Source organism: Apodemus sylvaticus, chromosome 22, assembly GCF_947179515.1.
Source record: "Apodemus sylvaticus chromosome 22, mApoSyl1.1, whole genome shotgun sequence".
NCBI lineage: Eukaryota > Metazoa > Chordata > Mammalia > Rodentia > Muridae > Apodemus > Apodemus sylvaticus.
In genome coordinates, this window is record NC_067493.1 from 30,489,326 (window position 1) to 30,511,250 (window position 21,925).

Genomic DNA, 21,925 nt, shown 5'->3' on the forward strand with positions numbered 1-21,925 from the left:
CATACACAGGTTTTAAAATTATCTTATGTGTATAGATGTTTTGCCTGCATGTATACCTATGTTTGTAGTGCTCACAGAGGCCAGAAGAGGGAGTTGGAGCCATTGAAGTTCAAATTTAGACAGTACTAAGTGATCATGTGGGTATTGGGAATTGACTCTTCATCCTTTGGTGTATGGTATGTGTGTGTTTGTGTGTGTTCGTAATTGTAGGGTGAGTTACTAGGGATTATGCAAGGCCCCGATAGGAATACAGATAGGGAAAGATGTTACAGATAGATGATAAAGACAGCAAAGCTCTAAACTCTAAACTCTAAAGTCTTGAGACAAGTCTCCAGCCTCAAGTGATGGAACAATCAGCCCCATGACAGATCAACCTGCATAGGTCAGCAAGGAGACTGGGTCTAACTAACATTCTTGCTTTTATGACCATCAAATATGAAGTGGTCAGTTCATAGGAAATGTCATCTGAATTTTCTAAATGGCACATTTCTTTTTTTTAATATTCACAAATCATTTTATTCAATTCGTCAATGAAACTTTCTGAGAGCATTATATTGAGGTTGGTGTATTAGAAAATCTAGTTCCCATATGAATGAATACAGATGTTAGTCAGCAAAACAATGGTGAAGGAGAGAATCAGAAGCTATTGTCTCTCAGAGACACAAAAGCAGCATAAAGGAACACGATGGTCATTCCTGGTTGTCAACTTGACTACATATGGAATTAACTAAAATCCAAAATGAGGGCTTTTTTTAATTGAATACAATCTTCATTTACATTTCAAATGCTAAAAGCTTTCCTGGTTTCCCTCTTCCCCAAAACCCCCCAACTCCTCTTCCCACCTCCAAGTATATGACTCCCACCTACTCACTCCTACCTCCTCCCCCTTGATTTCCCTTTGTTGGGCCATCTATTGAGCATTCACCAGAACAAAGACCACTCCTCCCACATTCCTCTGCCACATTTTTGGCAGGAACCATGTCTATCCCTTGGTTGATGGTTTAGTCCCTGAGAGTCCTGGGGCATCTGGGTAGCCAACATCATTGTTCTTCCCATGGGGCGGTAAACCCCATGAGGCCTTTTTTTTTTAAAGAAGAAAAACACACTTCTATTCTGGAACTTGAGAAGGGAAGACAAACCTTTTAAAATCCAATTCTTGAATCAGAAAGGTGAACATTTTTTTATTTTTTTACTTTTTTTTATTAGATATATTCTTCATTTACATTTCAGATGATGTCCCCTTTCCTGGTTCCCTCCTCCCCAAAAGTCTCATAAGCCCTTTTCCCTCCCCCTGTTACCCAGTCAACCCCTCCCTCTTCCCTGTCCTGGTATTCCCCTACACTATTGCATCAAGCCTTTCCAGGACCAGGGGAAAGGCTTCCTTCCTTCTTCTTGGATATCACTTGATATGTGAATTGTGTCTTGGATATTCCGAGCTTCTGGGCTAATACCCACTTATCAGTGAGTGCATACCATGTGTATTCTTTTGTGATTGGGTTATTTCACTTAGGATGAGTGAGGTAACTCAGTTTTCCAGTTCCACCCATTTGCCTAAGAATTTCATGAATTCATTGTTTTTAATAGCTGAGTAGTTTTCCATTGTGTAAATATACCACATTTTCTGTATCCATTCCTCTGTTGAGGGACATCTGGGTTCTTTCTAGCTTCTGGCTATTATAGATAAGGCTGCTATGAACATGGAGCATGTGTCCTTATTACATGCTGGGGAATCCTCTGGGTGTAGCTCAGGAGTGGTATAATAGGGTCCTCTGGTAGTATCATGCCCAGTTTTCTGAGGAACCGCCAGACTGATTTCCAGAGTGGTTTTTACCAACTTGCAATCCCACCAGCAGAGGAGGAGTGTTCCTCTTTCTTCACATCCTTGCCAGCACCTGCTGTCTCCTGAGTTTTTGATCTTAGCCATTCTGTCTGGTGTGAGGTGAAATCTCAGGGTTGTTTTGATTTGCATTTCCCTGATGACCAAGGATGTTGAACATTTCTTTAGGTGCTTCTCAGCCATTTGATATTCCCCAGGTGAAAATTCCTTGTTTAGCTCTGTCACCCATTTTTTTTTTTGCTATCTGACACTTAACTTTATTCATTCTTTAAACTTCATAAATCAAGTGTGCCCCAGAGAAGTTTCTGTATGCATGAACACAAAGGAAATGTCCACAAAAGAGAACACTAAAAAGCAAGTTAAAAACAATCATTCTGGCCTGCAGGATGGCCCAGTGAGTAAAAGCAGTTGTTGCCAAAGCCTCACAGCCTGAGTTCAGTTCCCCAGAACTCACTTGGTGGAAGGAAAAAACCAGCTTCTGCAAGTTGTCCTGACCTTCCCACAAGCCCCCCACAAAGTAAATAAGAAAATGTAAAAAAAATTAAATTAAAAAGTCTTTCTTCAAGGTTTAACTTGTATTTCTTGTTGTTTGCAGAACACACACATACACACACACACACACACACACAGAAACAGAGAGAGAGAAAGAGACAGAGATAGAGAGACAGAGAGAGGCATATACAGAGAGATAGGTGTACCCCATTTTTAATAGGGTTATTTGGCTCTCTGGAGTATAACTTCTTGAGTTCTTTGTATATATTGGATATTAGCCCTCTTTCAAATGTAGGTGGTAAAGATCTTTTCCCAATTTGTTGGTTGCTGTTTTGTCCTATTGCTTTACAGAAACTTTGTAATTTTATGAGGTCCCATTTGTCAATTCTTGATCTTAGAGGATAAGCTATTGGTGTTCTGTTTAGGAAAATTTACCCTGTGCCCATGTGCTCAAGGCTCTTTCCCAGTTTCTTTTCTATTAGTTTCAGTGTGTCTGGTTTTATGTGGAGATCCTCCATCCACTTGGAGTTGAGCTTAGTACAAGGAGTTAAGAATGGATCGATTTGCATTCTTCTGCATGCTGACCTCCACTTGAACCAGCACCATTTGTTGAAAATGCTATCTTTTTTTCCACTGCATAGTTTTAGCTCCTTTGTCAAAGATCAAGTGACCATAGGTATGTGGGTTCCTTTTTGGGTTTTCAATTCTATTCCATTGATCTACCTGCCTGTCACCGTACCAATACCATGCAGTTTTTTTTTTTTTAACACTATTGCTCTGTAGTACTGCTTGAGGTTGGGGATAATGATTCCCCCCAGAAGTTGTTTTACTGTTGAGAACAGTTTTAGCTATCCTGGGTTTTTTGTTATTTCAGATGAATTTGAGAATTCCTCTTTCTAACTCAATGAAGAATTGAGTTGGGATTTTGATGGGAATTGCACTCAATCTGTATATTGCTTTTGGCAAGATGGTCATTTTTACTATTTTAATCCTGACAATCCACTAGCATGGAAGATTTTTCCATCTTCTGAGGTTTCCTTCGACTTCCTTCTTCAGAGATCTGAAGTTCTTCTTATACAGATCTTTCACTTGTTTGGTTAGAGTCACACCAAGATACTTTATATTGTTAGTGGCTATTGTAAAGGGTGTCAGTTACCTAATTTCTTTCTCAGCCTGTTTATCCTTTGGGTATAGGAAGGCTACTGGTTTCCTGTAGTTAATTTTATATCTGGCCACTTTACTGAAGTTGTTTATCAGCTGTAGGAGTTCTCTGGAGGATTTTTTTTTTTGGGGTCACATAAGTATACTACCATATCATCTGCAAATAGTGATAATTTGACTTCTTCCTTTCCAATTTGTATTCCCTTTACCTCCTTTTGTTGTCTAATTTCTCTAGCTAAAACTTCAAGTACTATATTGAATAAATCTGAAGAAGAGGGCAGCCTTGTCTAGTACCTTATTTTAGTGGGATTGCTTCAAGTTTCTCTCCATTTAGTTTAATGTTGGATACTGGTTTGCTGTATATTTCTTTTACTATGTTTAGGTATGGGTCTTGAATTATTGTTCTTTCCAAGACCATTAACATGAATGGATGCTGAATTTTGTCAAATGCTTTTTTTAGCATTTAGTGAAATGACCATGTGTTTTTTTCTTTGAGTTTTTTTTTTAATGTGGATTATGTTGATGGATTTCTGTATATTGAACCATCCCTGCATCCCTGGTATGAAGCTTACTTGATCATGATGAATGATTGTTTTGATGTGTTCTTGGATTTGGTTGGTAAGAATTTTTTATTTGATATATTCTTTATTTACATTTCAAATGATTTCCACTTTCCTTGATCCCCCCTCCCCGAAAATCCCATAATCCTCTTCCCTCACCCTGTTCCCCCATCTACCCCTTCCTACCTCCCTGCTCTGGTATTCCCCTACACTGCTACACTGGGCCTTTCCAGAACCAGGGGCTACTCCTTCTTTCTTCTTGGACATCATTTGATATGTGGATTGTGTCTTGGGTATTCCAAGCTTCTAGACTAATATCCAATTATCAGTGAGTGATTAGCAAGAATTTTACTGGGTATTTTTGCATCGATATTCATAAGGAAAATTGGTCTAAAGTTCTCTTTCTTTGTTGGATCTTTGTGTGGATTTGGTATCAGTGAAATTGTAGCTTCATAGAATGAGTTGGGTAGTATTCCTTCTGTTTCTATTTTGTGGAATAGCTTGAAGAGTCTTGGCGTTAGGTCTTCTTTGAAGGTCTGATAGAATTCTACACTAAAACCATCTGGTTCTGTGCTTTTTTTTTTTTTTGGTTGGAACACTGTCAATGACCGCTTCTATTTCTTTAGGGGTTATAAGACTTTTAGATGTTCTATCTGATCCTGATTTAACTTTGGTATTTGGTATTTGTCTAGGAAATTGTCCATTTCATCGAGATTTTCGAGTTGTGTTGAATCTAGGCTTTTGCAGTAGGATCTGATAATTTTTTTTAATTTTTTTATTCGATATAATTTATTTACATTTCAAATGATTTCCCCTTTTCTAGCCCCCCCACTCCCCGAAAGTCCCGTAAGCCCCCTTCTCTTCCCCTGTCCTCCCACCCACCCCTTCCCACTTCCCCGTTCTGGTTTTGCTGAGTACTGTTTCACTGAGTCTTTCCAGAACCAGGGGCCACTCCTCCTTTCTTCTTGTACCTCATTTGATGTGTGGATTATGTTTTGGGTATTCCAGTTTTCTAGGTTAATATCCACTTAGTGAGTGAATACCATGATTCACCTTTTGAGTCTGGGTTACCTCACTTAGTATGATGTTCTCTAGCTCCATCCATTTGCCTAAGAATTTCATGAATTCATTGTTTCTAATGGCTGAATAGTACTCCATTGTGTAGATATACCACATTTTTTGCATCCACTCTTCTGTTGAGGGATATCTGGGTTCTTTCCAGCATCTGGCAATTATAAATAGGGTTGCTATGAACATAGTAGAGCATGTATCCTTATTACATGGTGGGGAGCCTTCTGGGTATATGCCCAGGAGTGGTATAGCAGGATCTTCTGGAAGTGAGGTGCCCAGTTTTCGGAGGAACCGCCAGACTGATTTCCAGAGTGGTTGTACCAATTTGCAACCCCACCAGCAGTGGAGGACTGTTCCTCTTTCTCCACACCCTCACCAACACCTGCTGTCTCCTGAATTTTTAATCTTAGCCATTCTGACTGGTGTAAGATGAAATCTTAGGGTTGTTTTGATTTGCATTTCCCTAATGACTAATGAAGTTGAGCATTTTTTAAGATGCTTCTCCGCAATCCAAAGTTCTTCAGGTGAGAATTCTTTGTTTAACTCTGTACCCCATTTTTTAATAGGGTTGTTCGGTTTTCTGGAGTCTAACTTCTTGAGTTCTTTATATATATTGGATATTAGCCCTCTATCTGATGTAGGATTGGTGAAGATCTTTTCCCAATTTGTTGCTTGCCGATTTGTCCTCTTGATGGTGTCCTTTGCCTTACAGAAACTTTGTAATTTTATGAGGTCCCATTTGTCAATTCTTGCTCTTAGAGCATACGCTATTGGTGTTCTGTTCAGAAACTTTCTCCCTGTACCGATGTCCTCAAGGGTCTTCCCCAGTTTCTTTTCTATTAACTTCAGAGTGTCTGGCTTTATGTGGAGGTCCTTGATCCATTTGGAGTTGAGCTTAGTACAAGGAGACAAGGATAGATCAATTCGCATTCTTCTGCATGCTGACCTCCAGTTGAACCAGCACCATTTGTTGAAAAGGCTATCTTTTTTCCATTGGATGTTTTCAGCTTCTTTGTCGAGGATCAACTGGCCATAGGTGTGTGGGTTCATTTCTGGATCTTCAATCCTGTTCCATTGATCCTCCTGCCTGTCACTGTACTAATACCATGCAGTTTTTAACACTATTGCTCTGTAGTATTGCTTGAGGTCAGGGATACTGATTCCCCCAAATTTTCTTTTGTTGCTGAGAATAGTTTTAGCTATCCTGGGTTTTTTGTTGTTCCAGATGAATTTGATAATTGCTCTTTCTAACTCTGTGAAGAATTGAGTTGGGATTTTGATGGGTATTACATTGAATCTGTATAGTGCTTTGGGCAAAATGGACATTTTAACTATATTGATTCTACCGATCCATGAGCATGGGAGGTTTTCCCATTTTTTCAGGTCTTCTTCCATTTCCTTCTTCAGAGTCTTGAAGTTCTTGTCATACAGATCTTTCACATGTTTGGTAAGAGTCACCCCAAGATACTTTATACTGTTTGTGGATATTGTGAAGGGGGTCATTTCCCTAATTTCTTTCTCAGCCTGCTTATCCTTTGAGTATAGGAAGGCCACTGATTTGCTTGAGTTGATTTTATAACCTGCCACTTTGCTGAAGTTGTTTATCAGCTGTAGGAGCTCTCTAGTGGAGTTCTTTGGGTCACTTAGGTAGACGATCATGTCGTCTGCAAATAATGATAGTTTGACTTCTTCCTTTCCAATTTGTATCCCTTTGACCTCCTTATGTTGTCTAATTGCCCGAGCTAGTACCTCAAGTACAATATTGAAAAGATAAGGAGAAAGGGGGCAGCCTTGTCTGGTCCCTGATTTCAGTGGGATTGCTTCAAGTTTCTCTCCATTTAGTTTGATGCTGGCTACCGGTTTGCTGTATATTGCTTTTACTATGTTTAGGTATGGGCCTTGAATTCCTGTTCTCTCCAAGACTTTAAGCATGAAAGGATGCTGAATTTTGGAAGACTTTCTATGACTCCTTTTATTTCTTTAGGCATTATGGGACTGTTTAGATGGTCTAGTTGGTTTTTTTAAATTTCCTTAGTTTCTGTTGTTATTTTTCCCTTTTGATTTCTGATTTTGTTAATTTGGATACTGTCTCTGTGCCCTCTGGTTAGTCTGGCTAACACTTTATCTATCTTGTTGATTTTCTCAAAGAACCAGGTCCTGGTTTTGTTGATTCTTTGTATAGTTCTTTTTGATTCAACTTGGTTGATTTCAGCCCTGAGTTTCATGATTTCCTGCCTTCTACTTCTCTTGGGAGTAGCTTGGGAGTAGCTCTTGGGAGTAAGTGTATTAGCTTCTTTCTGTTCTAAAGCTTTCAGATGTGCTGTTAAGCTGCTAGTTTATGTGCTCTCCGGCTTCTTTTATGAGGCACTCAGAGCTATGAGTTTTCCTCTTAACAGTGCTTTCACTGTGTCCCATAAATTTGGGTGTGTTGTATCTTTACTTTTATTAAATTAAAAAAAAAATCTTTGATTTCTTTCCTTATTTTGACCTTTTCCCCTTACTGCTTTTAACATTTTTTCTTTGTTTAGTGCATTTGGGATTTTAATTATTATGTGCTGGGAGAAATTTCTTTTCTGGTCAATTTTTTTGAAGTTCTGTAGACTTCTTGTATGTTCATGGGCATCTCTTTCTTCAGGTTAGGGAAGTTTTCTTCTATCATTTTGTTGAAGACATTTACTGGCCTTTTAAATTGGAAATCTTCACTGTCTTCTATACCTATAATCCTTAGGTTTGGTCTTCTCATTTTGTTCTGGATTTCCTGGATGTTTTGGGTCAGGAGCTTTTTGCATTTTGCATTTTCTTTGACTGTTTTATCAATGCTTTTTATGATATCTTCTGTATCTGAGATTCTCTCTTCTATCTTGTATTGTGTTGTTGATGCTTGCATTCATGACTTCTGACTTCTTTCCTAGGTTTTCTATGTCCAGAGTTGTTTCCCTTTGTGATTTATTTATTGTTTCTACCTCCATTTTTAGATCCTGGATGGGTTTGTTCAATTCCTTCACCTGTTGTATTGTGCTTTCCTGTAGTTCTATAATGGCTTCTCCCTGTTTACTTGTATTTTCCTGTATTTCTTTAAGGGAGTCATTTATGTCCTTCATGAAGCCCTTCATAAGCACCATGAGCTGTGATTTTTAAATCCAAATCTTGCTTTTCTGGTGTTATCCAGGACTTGCTGGAGAACTAGGTTCAGATGGTACCATGTTGCCTTGATTTCTGTTAGTAATGTTCCTACATTTGCCTTTTGTCATCTGGTTATCTCTGGTGTTAGTTGGTTCTGCTGTTACTGGCCGGTGCTTTTCCCTCCTGTGTGCCTTCAAGCCTATCTCAGCACCCCTGGATTACCTGATTTCCTCTGGCACAGATTGCTGTGGAGCTGCTCAGCTCCTGGGTGCAGGTGGAGCCCTGTCAGTCTGAGTCCCAAGCAATCTTATACTCTGATGATATCTAAGTACCTGTCTGCATCTGGCTGCTCAGTCACAGAAAAAAAAAATGGCGGTAGCCTCAACTCTAAATGCTGGACTCCCTCTAACTGCAGGACTCCCTGCAAGGCAGATGTCCCCTGGCAGGGTAGGTGGAACAATGGCTGTGGTGCTGCCCAGCTCCTGGGTGCAGGTGGAGCCTTGACAGGCCGTGTCTCAAGTCACTTTCTATCGGGTGATCTCTGTGTATCTGTCTGTACCTGGCTGCTCAGTCACCTAAATACCACATTTCTTAAATAATACCTCTAGACAGACATAAAAGCTAGTGATAGACTATGCCTTGCATAAGCTTATAATCTGGTATTGGAAACTCATGTAGAAACCAACAATGTTCTTGGAGAGAGAAAATTAGGATTGTTTCCTGGCCATAAAAAGACTGTCCAGGAGACTATTTCTATCTTTTGTTGAGGTTAGTGAGGAAGGATTCTATCAGATGGAATTTTAATGGATGGATTTGAAGGATGAGTAAGAGCCCTCTCTGAGGCAGAGGATATTGTAGGCAGAGGGAAGTGAATAAAAATAATACCTGTAGGTGGAGCTCACTTGGATGAATTTCCAGTATTGCAAAATAAAAGCAGCCCTGGGCAAAACGGCAGACTGTAGGAAGTCAATGACAATAGCTTCATCTGAGCTTCTGATAAGAGACAACAACCTTTTGATTTAATGATATCACAGGTTGTGTTTTTTTCATTGCTATATCTACCAAATGAATCAGTGTGGGTATATCCACGATTCTTGGCCAACAGTGGAGGTGGAGAATGTACCAAACTCTTGGAACTGTGGGCATAATAGTATTTCTACTGAAGGTAAGGTCAGCCCAACCTCCTTTTCCAGTATTTAAGCACTGAAGGAGGACTGCCTTGAATCAAAACTAAGCAGGGAAGCGAACTCAGAAAGTTCAGCCCTGCAAAGAGCAGCACATACAGATAAGCATAGAGAAGAGACCTGATTAAAGAAAGCAGCAATGGATTTGATCCCAAAACTTTCCATGGAAACCTGGATGCTCTTGGCTACCATCCTGGTGCTCCTCTACCTGTGAGTAAACTGCCCAGGCTCCTGTCCTTAATGATCAGAACTTGGGGGATGTGAATCAGAAATTTCTTACCTTTACTTGTTTAGAAAATTCAAAGAGAAAATGAAGGGGACACTGCTTGAACATGGGGTGTACAAAGACTTAAGGTGTTTCTTTTGTTTCTATGAAAATCCCTCCTAGGGGATAAGTGTATATTCCTCTTCTACTAAAATCCACATTTTGTAGACAGGAGGATTGAATGAACCCATTTAGACCTGTCTTATGCTCCAGTGAGTCTCACTATTTCTCCAGATTAACTACCCAGGGCTCAGTGAAGCAGATTACAAATAACTGGTCACTGTGTTTGATAGGAGGCCTCCACTTCAAGGTCTCAGGATTATTGGTATTGTGGGGATGGGAAGACCTTTTGTGTTGTCTTCACCTCTGCTTTCTCTGATACAGGAGTCAAGGAGTTTTCCACGGGCACATGGATAGTTTTTGCTCCATTTTCTCACCACAAGGACCATTTATACAATGCCCATAGTATGTTGCATTTAGTCATTTAATTTTTGTGTTTTGCCTGTATGCATGCATGTATGTGCACTACATGTGTGCTTGGTGCCCATGGAGGTCAGCAGAGGACATCATATCCCTTGAAATTGGAGTTACAGATGACTGTAGGCCACCATGTGGATGCTGAGGAGTGAATCTTAGTCCTCTGTAAGAGCAAGGAGTGCTCTTAACCATTGAGCCACCTCTCTAGCACCCCTAAGTAATGAATTTTTAGAGCAAAAAGACCTGACTCTCATTATTTCCCTTCACCATTTCCAAGCATCAGTATAGGGAGTTACACTTCCCCTGCTATGAAATCTACTTGCATCTTCAAATGACAGGCATTCTGAAGCAATTTGGATTTTAAATATTTTCCTTCTAAGTTCCACTGAAAGCATCAGTCAAAACATCTATTTCAGTACTTCCTTTCCATGATAGGATGACTTCATAATGATATACAGGAAGAAAGATTATCCTGAGTTCCAGGATAACATATGTGACACCATGGACAACTCATTCTACTACCTATGTGAGTGTCCATGTGTTCATATTTGCATGAGTGCATGTATGTGTATGATTGTGTGTCTGTGTTTGTGTGTGTGTGCACACCTTTGACTCCATGGATAGTAGCTGCTCCCCCTTACCAAACACTTCACATTTAACTTCTGTCATCATTTACATTGTAATGTGAAAACAGAAATCTCAAACATGGTTTTATTCTTTTAAGGAAAGGCTAAGTATACAGGTTTTTTGGTAACATCTTTTCATCTGATCATGTTTTACAGTTAATTGAAAATATTTCATTTCATTCTATTTGGTCCTAAAGCTTTTGGGAGATAATATTGCAGCCATCTTTCAGAAGGTTAAAGTTAAAGGCAAATATTATTGCTCTCAGGATTTGTGACAACAGATAAAGTAATTTCATTGGGTCATGTGTGTCAGAGATATAAGCCTAATGCATAAGAAAATACATCAGTTGGATGGTATGCATGCTATGAAATAAACTTGCTTAGCAGGTTTTTTTATTTTTATTTTTTATTTTTTTAGCTGCAAAAGGGTTGATTGACTTTATTCTTTTTTTCATTCGATATATTTTTATTTACATTTCAAATGATTTCCCCTTTTCTGGCCCCCCACTTTCCGAAAGTCACATAAGCCCCCTTCCCTTCCCCTGTTCTCCCATCCACCCCTTCCCACTTCCCTGTTCTGGTTTTGCCCTATACTGCTGCACTGAGTCTTTCCAGAACCAGGGGCCTCTCCTCTGTTCTTCTTGGACATCATTTGATATGTGGATTATGTTTTGTGTATTCCAATTTTCTAGGCTAATATCCACTTATTAGTGAATGCACACCATGATTGATCTTTTGAGACTGGGTTACCTCACTTAGTATGATGTTCTCCAGCTCCACCCACTTGACTAAGAATTTCATGAATTCATTGTTTCTAATGGCTGAATAGTACTCCATTGTGTATATATACCACATTTTTTGCACCCATTCTTCTGTTGAGGGATACCTGGGTTCTTTCCAGCTTCTGGCTATTATAAATAGGGCTGCTATGAACATAGTGGAACATGCATCCTTACTACATGATGGGGAATCTTCTGGGTATACGCCCAGGAGTGGTATAGCAGGATCTTCCAGAATTGAGGTATCCAGTTTTCTGAGGAACTGCCAGACTGATTTCCAGAGTGGTTGTACCAATTTGCAACCCCACCACCAGTGGAGGAGTGTTTCTCTTTTTCCACATCCTTGCTAACACCTGCTGTCTCCTGAATTTTTAATCTTAGCCATTCTGACTGGTGTAAGGTGAAATCTCAGGGTTGTTTTGATTTGCATTTCCCTAATGACTAATGAAGTTAAGCATTTTTAAAGATGCTTCTCAGCCATCTGAAGTTCTTCAGGTGAAAATTCTTTGTTTAGCTCTGTACCCCATTTTTAAATAGGGTTATTTGGTTTTCTGGGGTCTAACTTCTTGAGTTCTTTGTATATATTTAATATTAGCCCTCTATCTGATGTAGGGTTGGTGAAGATCTTTTCCCAATTTGTTGGTTGCTGATTTGTCCTTTTGATGGTGTCCTTTGTCTTACAGAAACTTTGTAATTTTATGAGGTCCCATTTGTCAATTCTTGATCTTAGAGCATAAGCTATTGGTGTTCTGTTCAGAAACTTTCCCCCTGTACCAATGTCCTCAAGGGTCTTCCCCAGTTTCTTTTCTATTAACTTAGCAGGGTTTTAATTCAACAGTTTTTTTCTAGGTCTGTTCATCAGGTCATGTGAATCTCTCAGAATAGATGGATAAAGAAGAGAATGGGCCAGTGATAACATACATTATAGATAGCTATGAATCAGGACATCAGTTCTCAACCTGTGGATCTTGACCCTTTCAGAGGAGTAACATATCAAATATCCTGCATATCCAATATTTACATTATGGTTGATAATGATAGCCAAATTAATTTTATAAAGTCATGTTTTTGTGGTCACTATAACATGATGAACTGTATTAATGTGTCACAGCATTAGGGAGGTTAAGAACCACTGAATTAGGTATAAATAAGAAAATATTCCTCTCCTCTCAGGGAAGAAATCTCAGATACACTTTTGTGTTGCAGCTTCACTAAAGATCACCTACAGGGCAAGACTCATTGGTAACCAATCAATTTCCTAAATGACATAAGAAAATTACATTATGTAAAAGTATTCTGGTTTCAATCTCATATTACCAGTGAAGTTGTGGGACATTTGCAAATAATTTACTTTGGGACTTACAGCCCAAGAATTCATCTAATTTTTAGCTAACCTTTGTGGGTTCACTTTGTCTTTCAGAGAATATGAGGATAAATAAGAAGATCAACAGTAATTGTTGCAGTTGTAGCTTTCACTGTGATTTGTTGCTTACATGTTATGATCCCTACAGCTTGAATGTTAATGTTCCTGTGTCTGTGACTGGTAAGCCTACATAATGCAATCCCTAAGAACTCAACCTCTCACATTACAGTTATGGAACTTACACACATGGAAAATTTAAGAATTTGGGGATTTCTGGACCCAAACCACTGCCGTTCCTGGGAAATATTCTGGCATACTGCAATGTAAGTATTGCTCCAGCTCCTTGCCAGTCTTGTTATGGTCAAAACTGCCTTAGTTCCTGCAATTAGAAATGGCTAATCTAGGCTTCTCAAGTCTTTGGTTTTATTTATCTTACTGGTTGGGATTCTTCATTGAGAGATATTAGGGATGGAGCCTGAGGAAGAGACCATAGAGGAATGCTGCTTTCTGTCTCTCTTAGGCCCTTGTTGGCTACCTTTCTTTTACATCTCAGAAGTGTGTGCCTATGGATTAGTTAGCTGGACCTCTTATATCAACTAACCACCAATATGAACTCTCATAGACATTGACTCCACAGGCCAATCTCATCTTGAAAACTGCAACTGCTCTATGGAGACTCCCTTCTCATTATTGGCTCTGTCAAGTTGATAATTAAAACAAACTAGGACAGGAAGTAAAAGGTTAAAGAAAATGCTTAATATATGTCCCAGGATTTATTGATATAAATAGACATAATGATCATAACAACTCTTATAAAGGAAAATATTTAATTGGGGCTGACCTACAGGTCTAGTCTGTTATTACCATGGCATGACACATGTCAGTATGCAGGCAGACATGGTGTTGGAGAGGTAGCTAAGAGGTCTACATCTGGATCTGCAAGCAGCAGGAAGTGACTGATATACTGAATGGCTTTAATTTCTGAGACCTCAAAGCCCACGCCCAGTGACCACTTTGTACAAGGCCACATTTACTAGTGGCATCACCTATGGGTCTAGGGGAACATTTTTTTAACCACCATAATTTGTAATGTTTGATGTAGTTGTGGTATCTCTTCTCTTTCTGTGCTCAGTAGAACACATGATAAGAGAGTTCTCTGTCATTCTTTGCTCACCTGTTTTCTTACTCAACAATGTGTCTGAGACTCATATACACTCTAGACTGAAAGAGATCCTGAGTTTGTTCCATCTAACAATTCCTCTGGTGTTCTAGGGTGAGCTTATCGGTTGAATAAAAAGAACTTTAAATATGGAGACACGCAGTGATGTCTGTGCCTGGGGTTCTCCCTTGTGTTCACTTAGCTCCTTTTTCCTCTTGTGCCTATGAGAGGAATAACTCGAAGTCCTGTCAGAGATGACATGCAGACACACACACACACACACACACACACACACACACACTGGCACACACATACACACACAAAATAAATAAATGAATATAAAAATGAGTTTTCATTTTTTTTCTTCCCAGGGATTTTGGGAGTTTGATAGACAATGCCATCAAAAATATGGGAAAATTTGGGGGTAAGTGTTCTGGAAACTTCCATTGGTTTACTTGAAATGATTACACATTTCAGTGCCTGGAAAACAATCATAGTCTATAGTTTTCTTGAGCTGAAGGTATGATTCTAATTGTCTTACTACTACTGGTCCCATATGTCTACGAGTATAGTTCATAGACTGAATTTGTCAGAGAAAGTCACATATTTTAGCTTTCTCTTAAATTTGATGGTCCAGCAATGATTCAAATAATTTTCTGCCCAGTGTCTGGCAATTCAAACTTAATATTCATGTATGCACCACCAGATTTAAAAAATGTTCCCATTTATTTCTAATTGCAATCTCTTTGTAGAACTACTTTGTATTTGCCCCTCCTTGCATGAGCTACATTTTGCTTTATTTCATGAGACTTTTGTAGTATGGGGTTAGCATTATTAACTAGGAACCCATATAATTGTGTATTACAAAGTTTGGATTATGGGTCTTGTATCATTTGAAATAACATCAGGGTTCCTGGGCATGCCTCCAGCTGCAAAATGTAGTTGGTTAAACCTTCTGTTTTCCCAATGTAGGTTTTATGAGGGCTGACAACCTATTTTGGCTATAATGGATCCAGACATAATAAAAACAGTGCTGGTAAAAGAATGTTATTCTACCTTCACAAACCATCAGGTAGGTACCCATTTTAAAAATTATTTCACCATTTATTCATATATTTATGTACTTGGTAGGTGTTTTGGTATGTTTGCTTGTGTGTGTGTGTGTGTGTGTGTGTCTATGTGTGCATGTGATATTTTCTTTTTTATTCATTTCTCTCCATAGATTGCTCTTTTTAAAAATTTTTCCCCGTTTCATACATACTTTATTGAGTGCTTTGCTCACATTAAGGTCAATTATTTTTAATAAATATTTTTATTAATTATTTTTATATACCAACCCCTGTCCACCCTCCAACTGTTCCACATCCCATACCTCTTCCCCCTATGCCCATGTGGATGACCCTACCCCCCACCCCACCTGACTTCTAAACTCCCTGGGGGCTCTAGTCTCTTGAGGGTTAGGTGCATTATCTCTGAATGAACACATACCTAACAGTCCTCTAGTGTATGTGTGCTAGGGACCTCATATCAGCTGATGTATGCTGCCTGTTTGGTGGTTCAGTGTTTGAGAGATCCTGGGGTGCAGATTAATTGAGACTGCTGGTCCTCCTACAGGGTCACCCTCAGCTTCATTCAGCCTTCCCTAATTCAACAGCAGGGGTCAGCTGCTTCTGTCCATTGGTTGGGTACAAACATCTGCATATGATTCTTTCAGCTGTTAGTTGGGTCATTCAGAATGCTCTCATGCTAGGTCCCTTTTTGTGAGTGCTCCACAGCCTCAGTAATGGTGTCAGGCCCTGGGACTTCCCCTTGCATTGAATCTCACTTTCAATCTGTCGCTGAACCTTCTTTTCCTTAGCCTCCTCTACATTTCCATCCCTGTAATTCTTTCAGATAGGAACAATTATGGGTCAGAGTTATGACTGTGGGATGGCTTCCTTCTCCCTTATTTGAAGCCCTATCTTCCTGCTGGAGGTAGACTCTTTAAGTTCCCTCTCCCTACTGTCAGGCATTTCATCTAAGGTCCCTTCCTTTTAGTCCCATGACTTTCTCACCTCACAGGTCTCTGGTGCATTCTGGAGAGTCACCCTGCCCCCCCAACCTCCTATCTCCTGAGGTTGTCTTTTTCCATTTTTTTTCTACTGTCTCTTAGGACTTCAGTCATTTTCTATCCCCCAATGTCAGATCAGGTTCCCTACTTTCCTACTCTCCCCAGCCCCATCTACTTTTCCCTTCCAGGTTCCTAACTCCCTCCTCACTTGTGATTGCTTTCTTCTCCATCCCAAGTGGAACTGAGGTGTCCTCAGTTGGGCACTTCAGCTTGTTGAACTTTTTGAGTTCTGTGGACTGAATCTCAAGTATTCTGTAATTTTTATGTGGCTAATATCCACTTATTAGTGAGTACATACCATGCATGTCCTTTTGGGTCTGAGTTACCTCACTCAGGATATTTTCTAGTTCCATTCATTTGCCTGCAAAGCTCAGGATGTCCTCGTTCTTAATAACTGAGTATTATTCCAAGGTGTAAATGAACCAAATTTCATGTATCCATGCTTCTGTTGTGTGACATCTAGGTTGTTTCCAGGTTCTGGCTGTCACAAACAAGGCTGCTATGAACAGAGTGGAACATGTGCCCCTGTGGCATAGTGAGGGATCATTTGGGTATATTCCCAAGAGTGATATAGCTGGGTCTTCAGAAAGATCTATTTCCAATTTTCTGAGGAACCTCTAGATTGATTTCAGAGTGGTTGTACCAGTTTGCAATCCCACCACCAATGGAGGTGTGTTCCTTCTTTTCTACATCCTCTCCAACATGTGTTGTCACCTGATCTTAGCCATTGATTTTAGCCATTCTGATTGGTGTCAGGTAGACTCTCGGGGTCATTTTGATGTGCTTTTCTCTGATCACTAAGGACTTTGAACATTTTAAAAGAGCTTCTCAGCCATTTGAGATTCCTCTCTTGTAAAATCTCGGTTTAGTTCTATACCCCATTTTTTTTGTTGTTGTTGTTGATTGGGTTGTTTGTGTTTTGGTGAATAGCTTCCTGAGTTCTTTATAAATTTTGGATATTAGCCCTCTATCAGATGTTGGGTTAGTGAAGATTTTTCCCATTCTATAGGTTGCTGATTTGTTTTATTGACTATGTCCTTTGCCTTACAGAAGATTTCCAGTTTCATGAGATCCCATTTATCAATTCTTGATCATAGACCATGATCCACTGGAGTTCTGTTTAGGAAGTTTCCCCCTGTGCCAATGAGTTTAAGGCTCTTTCCCACTTTCTCTTCCATTAGATTCAGTGTATCTGGTTTTATGTTGAGGTCCTTGATCCACTTGGACTTGAGCTTTGTGCAAGGTGACAAATATGGGCCTATTTTCATTTTCTACATATAGACAATTAGTTAGACCAGAACCATTTATTGAAGATGCTTTCTTTTTTTCACTGTATATTTTTAGCTTCTTTGTCAAAGATCAAGTGTCTGTAAGTGTGTGGTTTTATTTCTGGGTCTTAAATTCTAGTCCATTGATCAACATGTCTATTTCTGTACCAATACCATGCAGTTTTTATCACTATTGCTCTTGAGGTCAGGGATGGTGACTCCCCCAGCCATTCTTTTATTGTTAAGAATTATTTTAGTTATTCTGGGTTTTTTGTCTTTCTGGATGAATTTGGGAATTGCTCTTTCCATGTCAATGAAGAATTATGTTGGGATTTTGATGGGGATTGCATTGAATCTATAGATTGCTTTTGGTAGGATGGCCATTTTTACTATGTTAATTCTGTCAGTTCATGAAAAAGGGAGATCTCTCCATTTTCTGAGATCTTCCTCAATTTCTTTCTTGAGAGACTTGAATTTATTGTCATACAGATCTTTCACTTGTTTGGTTAGAGCTACCCCAAGATATATTATTTGTGGCTATTGTGAAGGGTGTTGGTTCCCTAAATTCTTTCTCAGCTTCTTTGTCATTTGTATACAGGAAGACCACTGATCTATTTGAGTTAATTTAATTTTATTTTTTAAAAGATTTATTTATTTATTATATATAAGTTCACCATAGCTCTCTTCAGACACTAAAGGAGAGGAGGTCAGATCTCGTTATGGATGGTTGTGAGCTACCATGTGGTTGCTGGGATTTTAACTCAGGACCTTTGGAAGAGTAGTCAGTGCTCTTAGCTGCTGAGCCATCTCTCCAGCCCTTGACTTAATTGTATATCTGGCCAGTTTGCTAAAGTTGTTTATCAGGTGGAGAAGTTCCCTGGTAGAATTTTTGGGGTCGCTTATGTATACTATCATATCATCTGAAAGTAGTGATACTTTTATTTCTTCTTTGCCAATTTGTATCCCCTTGATCTCTTTTTGTTGTTTTATTGTTTTAGCTAGCACTTGGAGTATTATGTTGAATAGATATGGGGCGAGTGGGCATCCTTGTCTTGTCCCTGATTTCAGAGGGATTGACTCAAGTATGTCTCCATTTAATTTGATATTGGCTATTGGTTTGTAGTAAATTGCTTTTATTATGTTTAGGTATGGGCTTTGCATTCCTGATCTCTTCAATACTTTGAACATGAAGGGGTGTTGTATTTTGTCAAATGCTTTTTCTACATCGAAGGAGATGATCATGTGATTTTTTTCATTGAGTTGGTTTATTTAGTGGTTTACACCAATACATTTCATATATTAAACCAGCCTTGCATCTCTAGGCTGAAGCCTACTTGATTGTGGGGAATGGTGGTTTGGATGTGTTCTTGGACTCAGTAAGATCTCTCCAGTTTCTTTACCAGGGCACTTAGTACTATGAATTTTCCTCTTAGCACTGCTTTCATTGTGTCCCACAAGTTTGGGTATGATGTATCAATATTTTCATTAAATTCCAGGAAGTCATTAATTTCATTTTTTCTTTCTTCCCTGACCAAGTTATCATTGAGTAAAGAGTTGTTCAGTTTCCACATGTATTTGGACTTTGTGTAGTTTTTGCTGTTCTTAAAGGCTAGCCTCAGGCCATGGTGATCTGATAGAATCCATGGTATTATTTCAATCTTCTAGTAGCAGTCAAGGTTTTTTGTTTTTGTTTTTTTTTTTTTTTTTGTGATCAAGTATATGATCGATTTTGGAGAAGGTACCATGAAGTGCTGAGAAGAAGGTGTATTTGTTTTAGGGTGAAATGTTCTGTAGATATTTGTGAAATCCATTTGGTTTATAACCTCTATTAGTTTTCACTGTGTCTTTGTTTAGTTTCTGTTTCAATGACCTGTCCAATGGTTAGAGTGGGGTATTGGAGTCTCCCACTACTATTGTGTGGGTTTCAATGTGTGTTTGGGGCCTTAGTAAAGTTTCTTTTATGAATGTGGGTAACCTTGCATTTGGGACATAGATGTTCAGAATTGTGAGTTCATCGTGGTGGATTTTCTTCTTGATAAATATGAAGTGTCCTTCTTCATCACTCTTGATAACTTTTGGTTGAAAATCTATTTTATTGGATATTAAGATGGCAACTCCTGCTTGTTTCCTGGAACCATTTTCTTGGAAGAGCTTTTTCCATGCTTTTACTGTCTTTTTTATTGAGGTGTATTTCTTTTTTTGCAGCAAAATGCTGGATCGTGTTTGAGTATCCAGTCTGTTAGCTTATGACTTTCTATGGGTGAGTTGAGTCCATTAATATTGAGAGATATTAAAGAGAGATGACTGTTGGTTCCTGATATGTTTGTTTTTGTAGGTGGCTTTTTATGCTTGTGGTCCTCTCCTTTTGGCGTTGTTGTGAGATGCTTAATATCTTATCCTTTCTTGTGTTGAAGCTTTCCTTCTAGGATCCTCTGTAGGTCTGTATTGGTCGATAGATACATTTTGAATTTGGTTTGTCCTGGAATGTTTTGTTTGCTCCATCTATGTTGATTGTGAGTTTTGCTGGGTATAGTAGCCTGGGCTGGCATTTGTGTTCTCTTAGAATCTGCATGACCTCTGACCAGGCTCTTCTGGCTTTCATATTCTTTGTTGAGAAGTTGGGTGTAATTCTGATAGGCCTACCGTTGTATGTGACTTGAACCTTTTCCCTTGCAGCTTTTAATATATTTTTTTTCTTCTCTGCGTTTAGTGTTTTGATTATTAGATGAGAGGAATTTCTTTTCTGGTCCCATTTATTTGGTGTTCTATAGGCTTCTTGTACCTTTATGGCCATCTCTTTATTTGGGTTGGGGAAGTTTTCTTCTATGATTTTGTTGAAGACGTTTTCAGGTCCTTTGAGCCGGGAATCTTCATTCTCCTCCATTCTGATTATTCTTTGATTTGGTCTTTTCATTGTGTCCTGAATTTCCTGACTGCTTTGTGTAAGGAGTTTTTTATGTTTTGAATTTTTGACAGTTGTTTCAATCATTTCCACAGCATCTTCTACACCTGAGATTTGCTTTTCCATCTCTTGTATTCTGTTGGTGATACTTGCATCTGTAGTTCTTGACCTTTTCCTAGGTTTTCTGTTTCCAGGTTTGCCTCCATTTATGTCTTCTTTATTGTTTCTACTTCCACTTTTAGGTCTTGGATCACTTTATTCAATTCCCTCATCTGTCTACCTGTGTCTTCCTGTATTTCTTTTTTTTTTTTAATTTTCTATATTCTTTGTTTACATTCCAAATGCTTTCCCCTTTCCTGGTTGCCCCGCTCCCCATATGTCCCATAAGCCCTCTTCTCTCCATCCATTCTCCAATCACTCCCTTCCTTTTTATCTGTCCTAGTACTCCCCTTCAATGCTGGATCAAGCCTCTCCAGGATCAGGGCTCTCTCCTCCCTTCTTCATGGGAATCATTTGATATGCTAATTGTGCCTTGAGTACTCAGAGCTTCTGGGCTAACTAATATCCACTTATCAGTGATTGCATTCCATGTGTATTCTTTTGTGATTGGGTTACCTCACTTAGGATGATATATTCCAGTTCCAACCATTTGCCTAAAAATTCATGAATTCATTGTTTTTAATTCCTGAGTAGTATTCCATTGTGTAAATATACTACATTTTCTGTATTCGTTCCTCCATTGAGGGACATCTGGGTTCTTTTCAGCTTCTGGCTATTATAAATAAGGCTGCTATGAACATAGTGGAGCATGTGTCCTTAGTGCATGCTGGGGAATACTCTGGTGTATATGCACAGGAGTGGTTTAGCAGGGTCCTCTGAAGTGTCATGTCCCGTTTTCTGAGAAACCGCTAGACTGATTTCCAGAGTGGTTGTACCATCTTACAGCCCCACCAGCAGTGGAGGAGTGTTCCTCTTTCTCCACATCCTCACCAACACCTGCTGTCTCCTGAGTTTTTAACCTTAGTCATTCTGACTAAGCCTCATTCTGGTATGAGGTGAAATCTCAGGGTTGTTATGCTTTTCATTTCCCTAATGATTAACGATATTGAGCATTTCTTAAGGTGCTTCTTAGACATTTGAATTTCTTCACGTGAAAATTCTTTGTTTAGCTCTGTACCCCATTTTTTAATAGGGTTATTTTGTTCTATGGGGCTCTAACTTCTTGAGTTCTTTGTATATATTGGATATTAGCCCTCTGTCGGATGTAGGGTTGGTGAAGATCTTTTCCCAATTTGTTGGTTGCCATTTTGGCCTTTTGATGGTGTCCTTTGCCTTACAGAAGCTTTGTAATTTTAAGAGGTCCCATTTGTCAGTATTTGATCTTAGAGCATGAGCTATTGGTGTTCTGTTCAAGAACTTTTCTCCTGTGCCCTTGTTTCTTTTCTTTTAGTTTCAGCGTGTCTGGTTTTATGTGGAGGTCCTTCATCCACTTGGAGTTGAGCTTAATACAAGTAGATAAGATTGGATCAATTCACATTCTTCTGCATG

General features: G+C 39.1%; 1 protein-coding gene across 1 annotated transcript in view; it reads left to right on the forward strand.

Annotated features, from left to right (window-relative positions):
- Positions 1 to 9,567: 9,567 nt before the first annotated feature.
- LOC127672638 (cytochrome P450 3A9-like) overlaps positions 9,568 to 21,925 on the forward strand; it is a 203,018-nt gene continuing 190,660 nt past the window's right edge. Inside the window, exons 1-3 of the mRNA XM_052167940.1 lie at positions 9,568 to 9,638; positions 13,168 to 13,261; positions 14,469 to 14,521. Coding sequence (XP_052023900.1) covers positions 9,568 to 9,638; positions 13,168 to 13,261; positions 14,469 to 14,521 — 218 coding nt within the window. The remainder of the gene's footprint in view (positions 9,639 to 13,167; positions 13,262 to 14,468; positions 14,522 to 21,925) is intronic.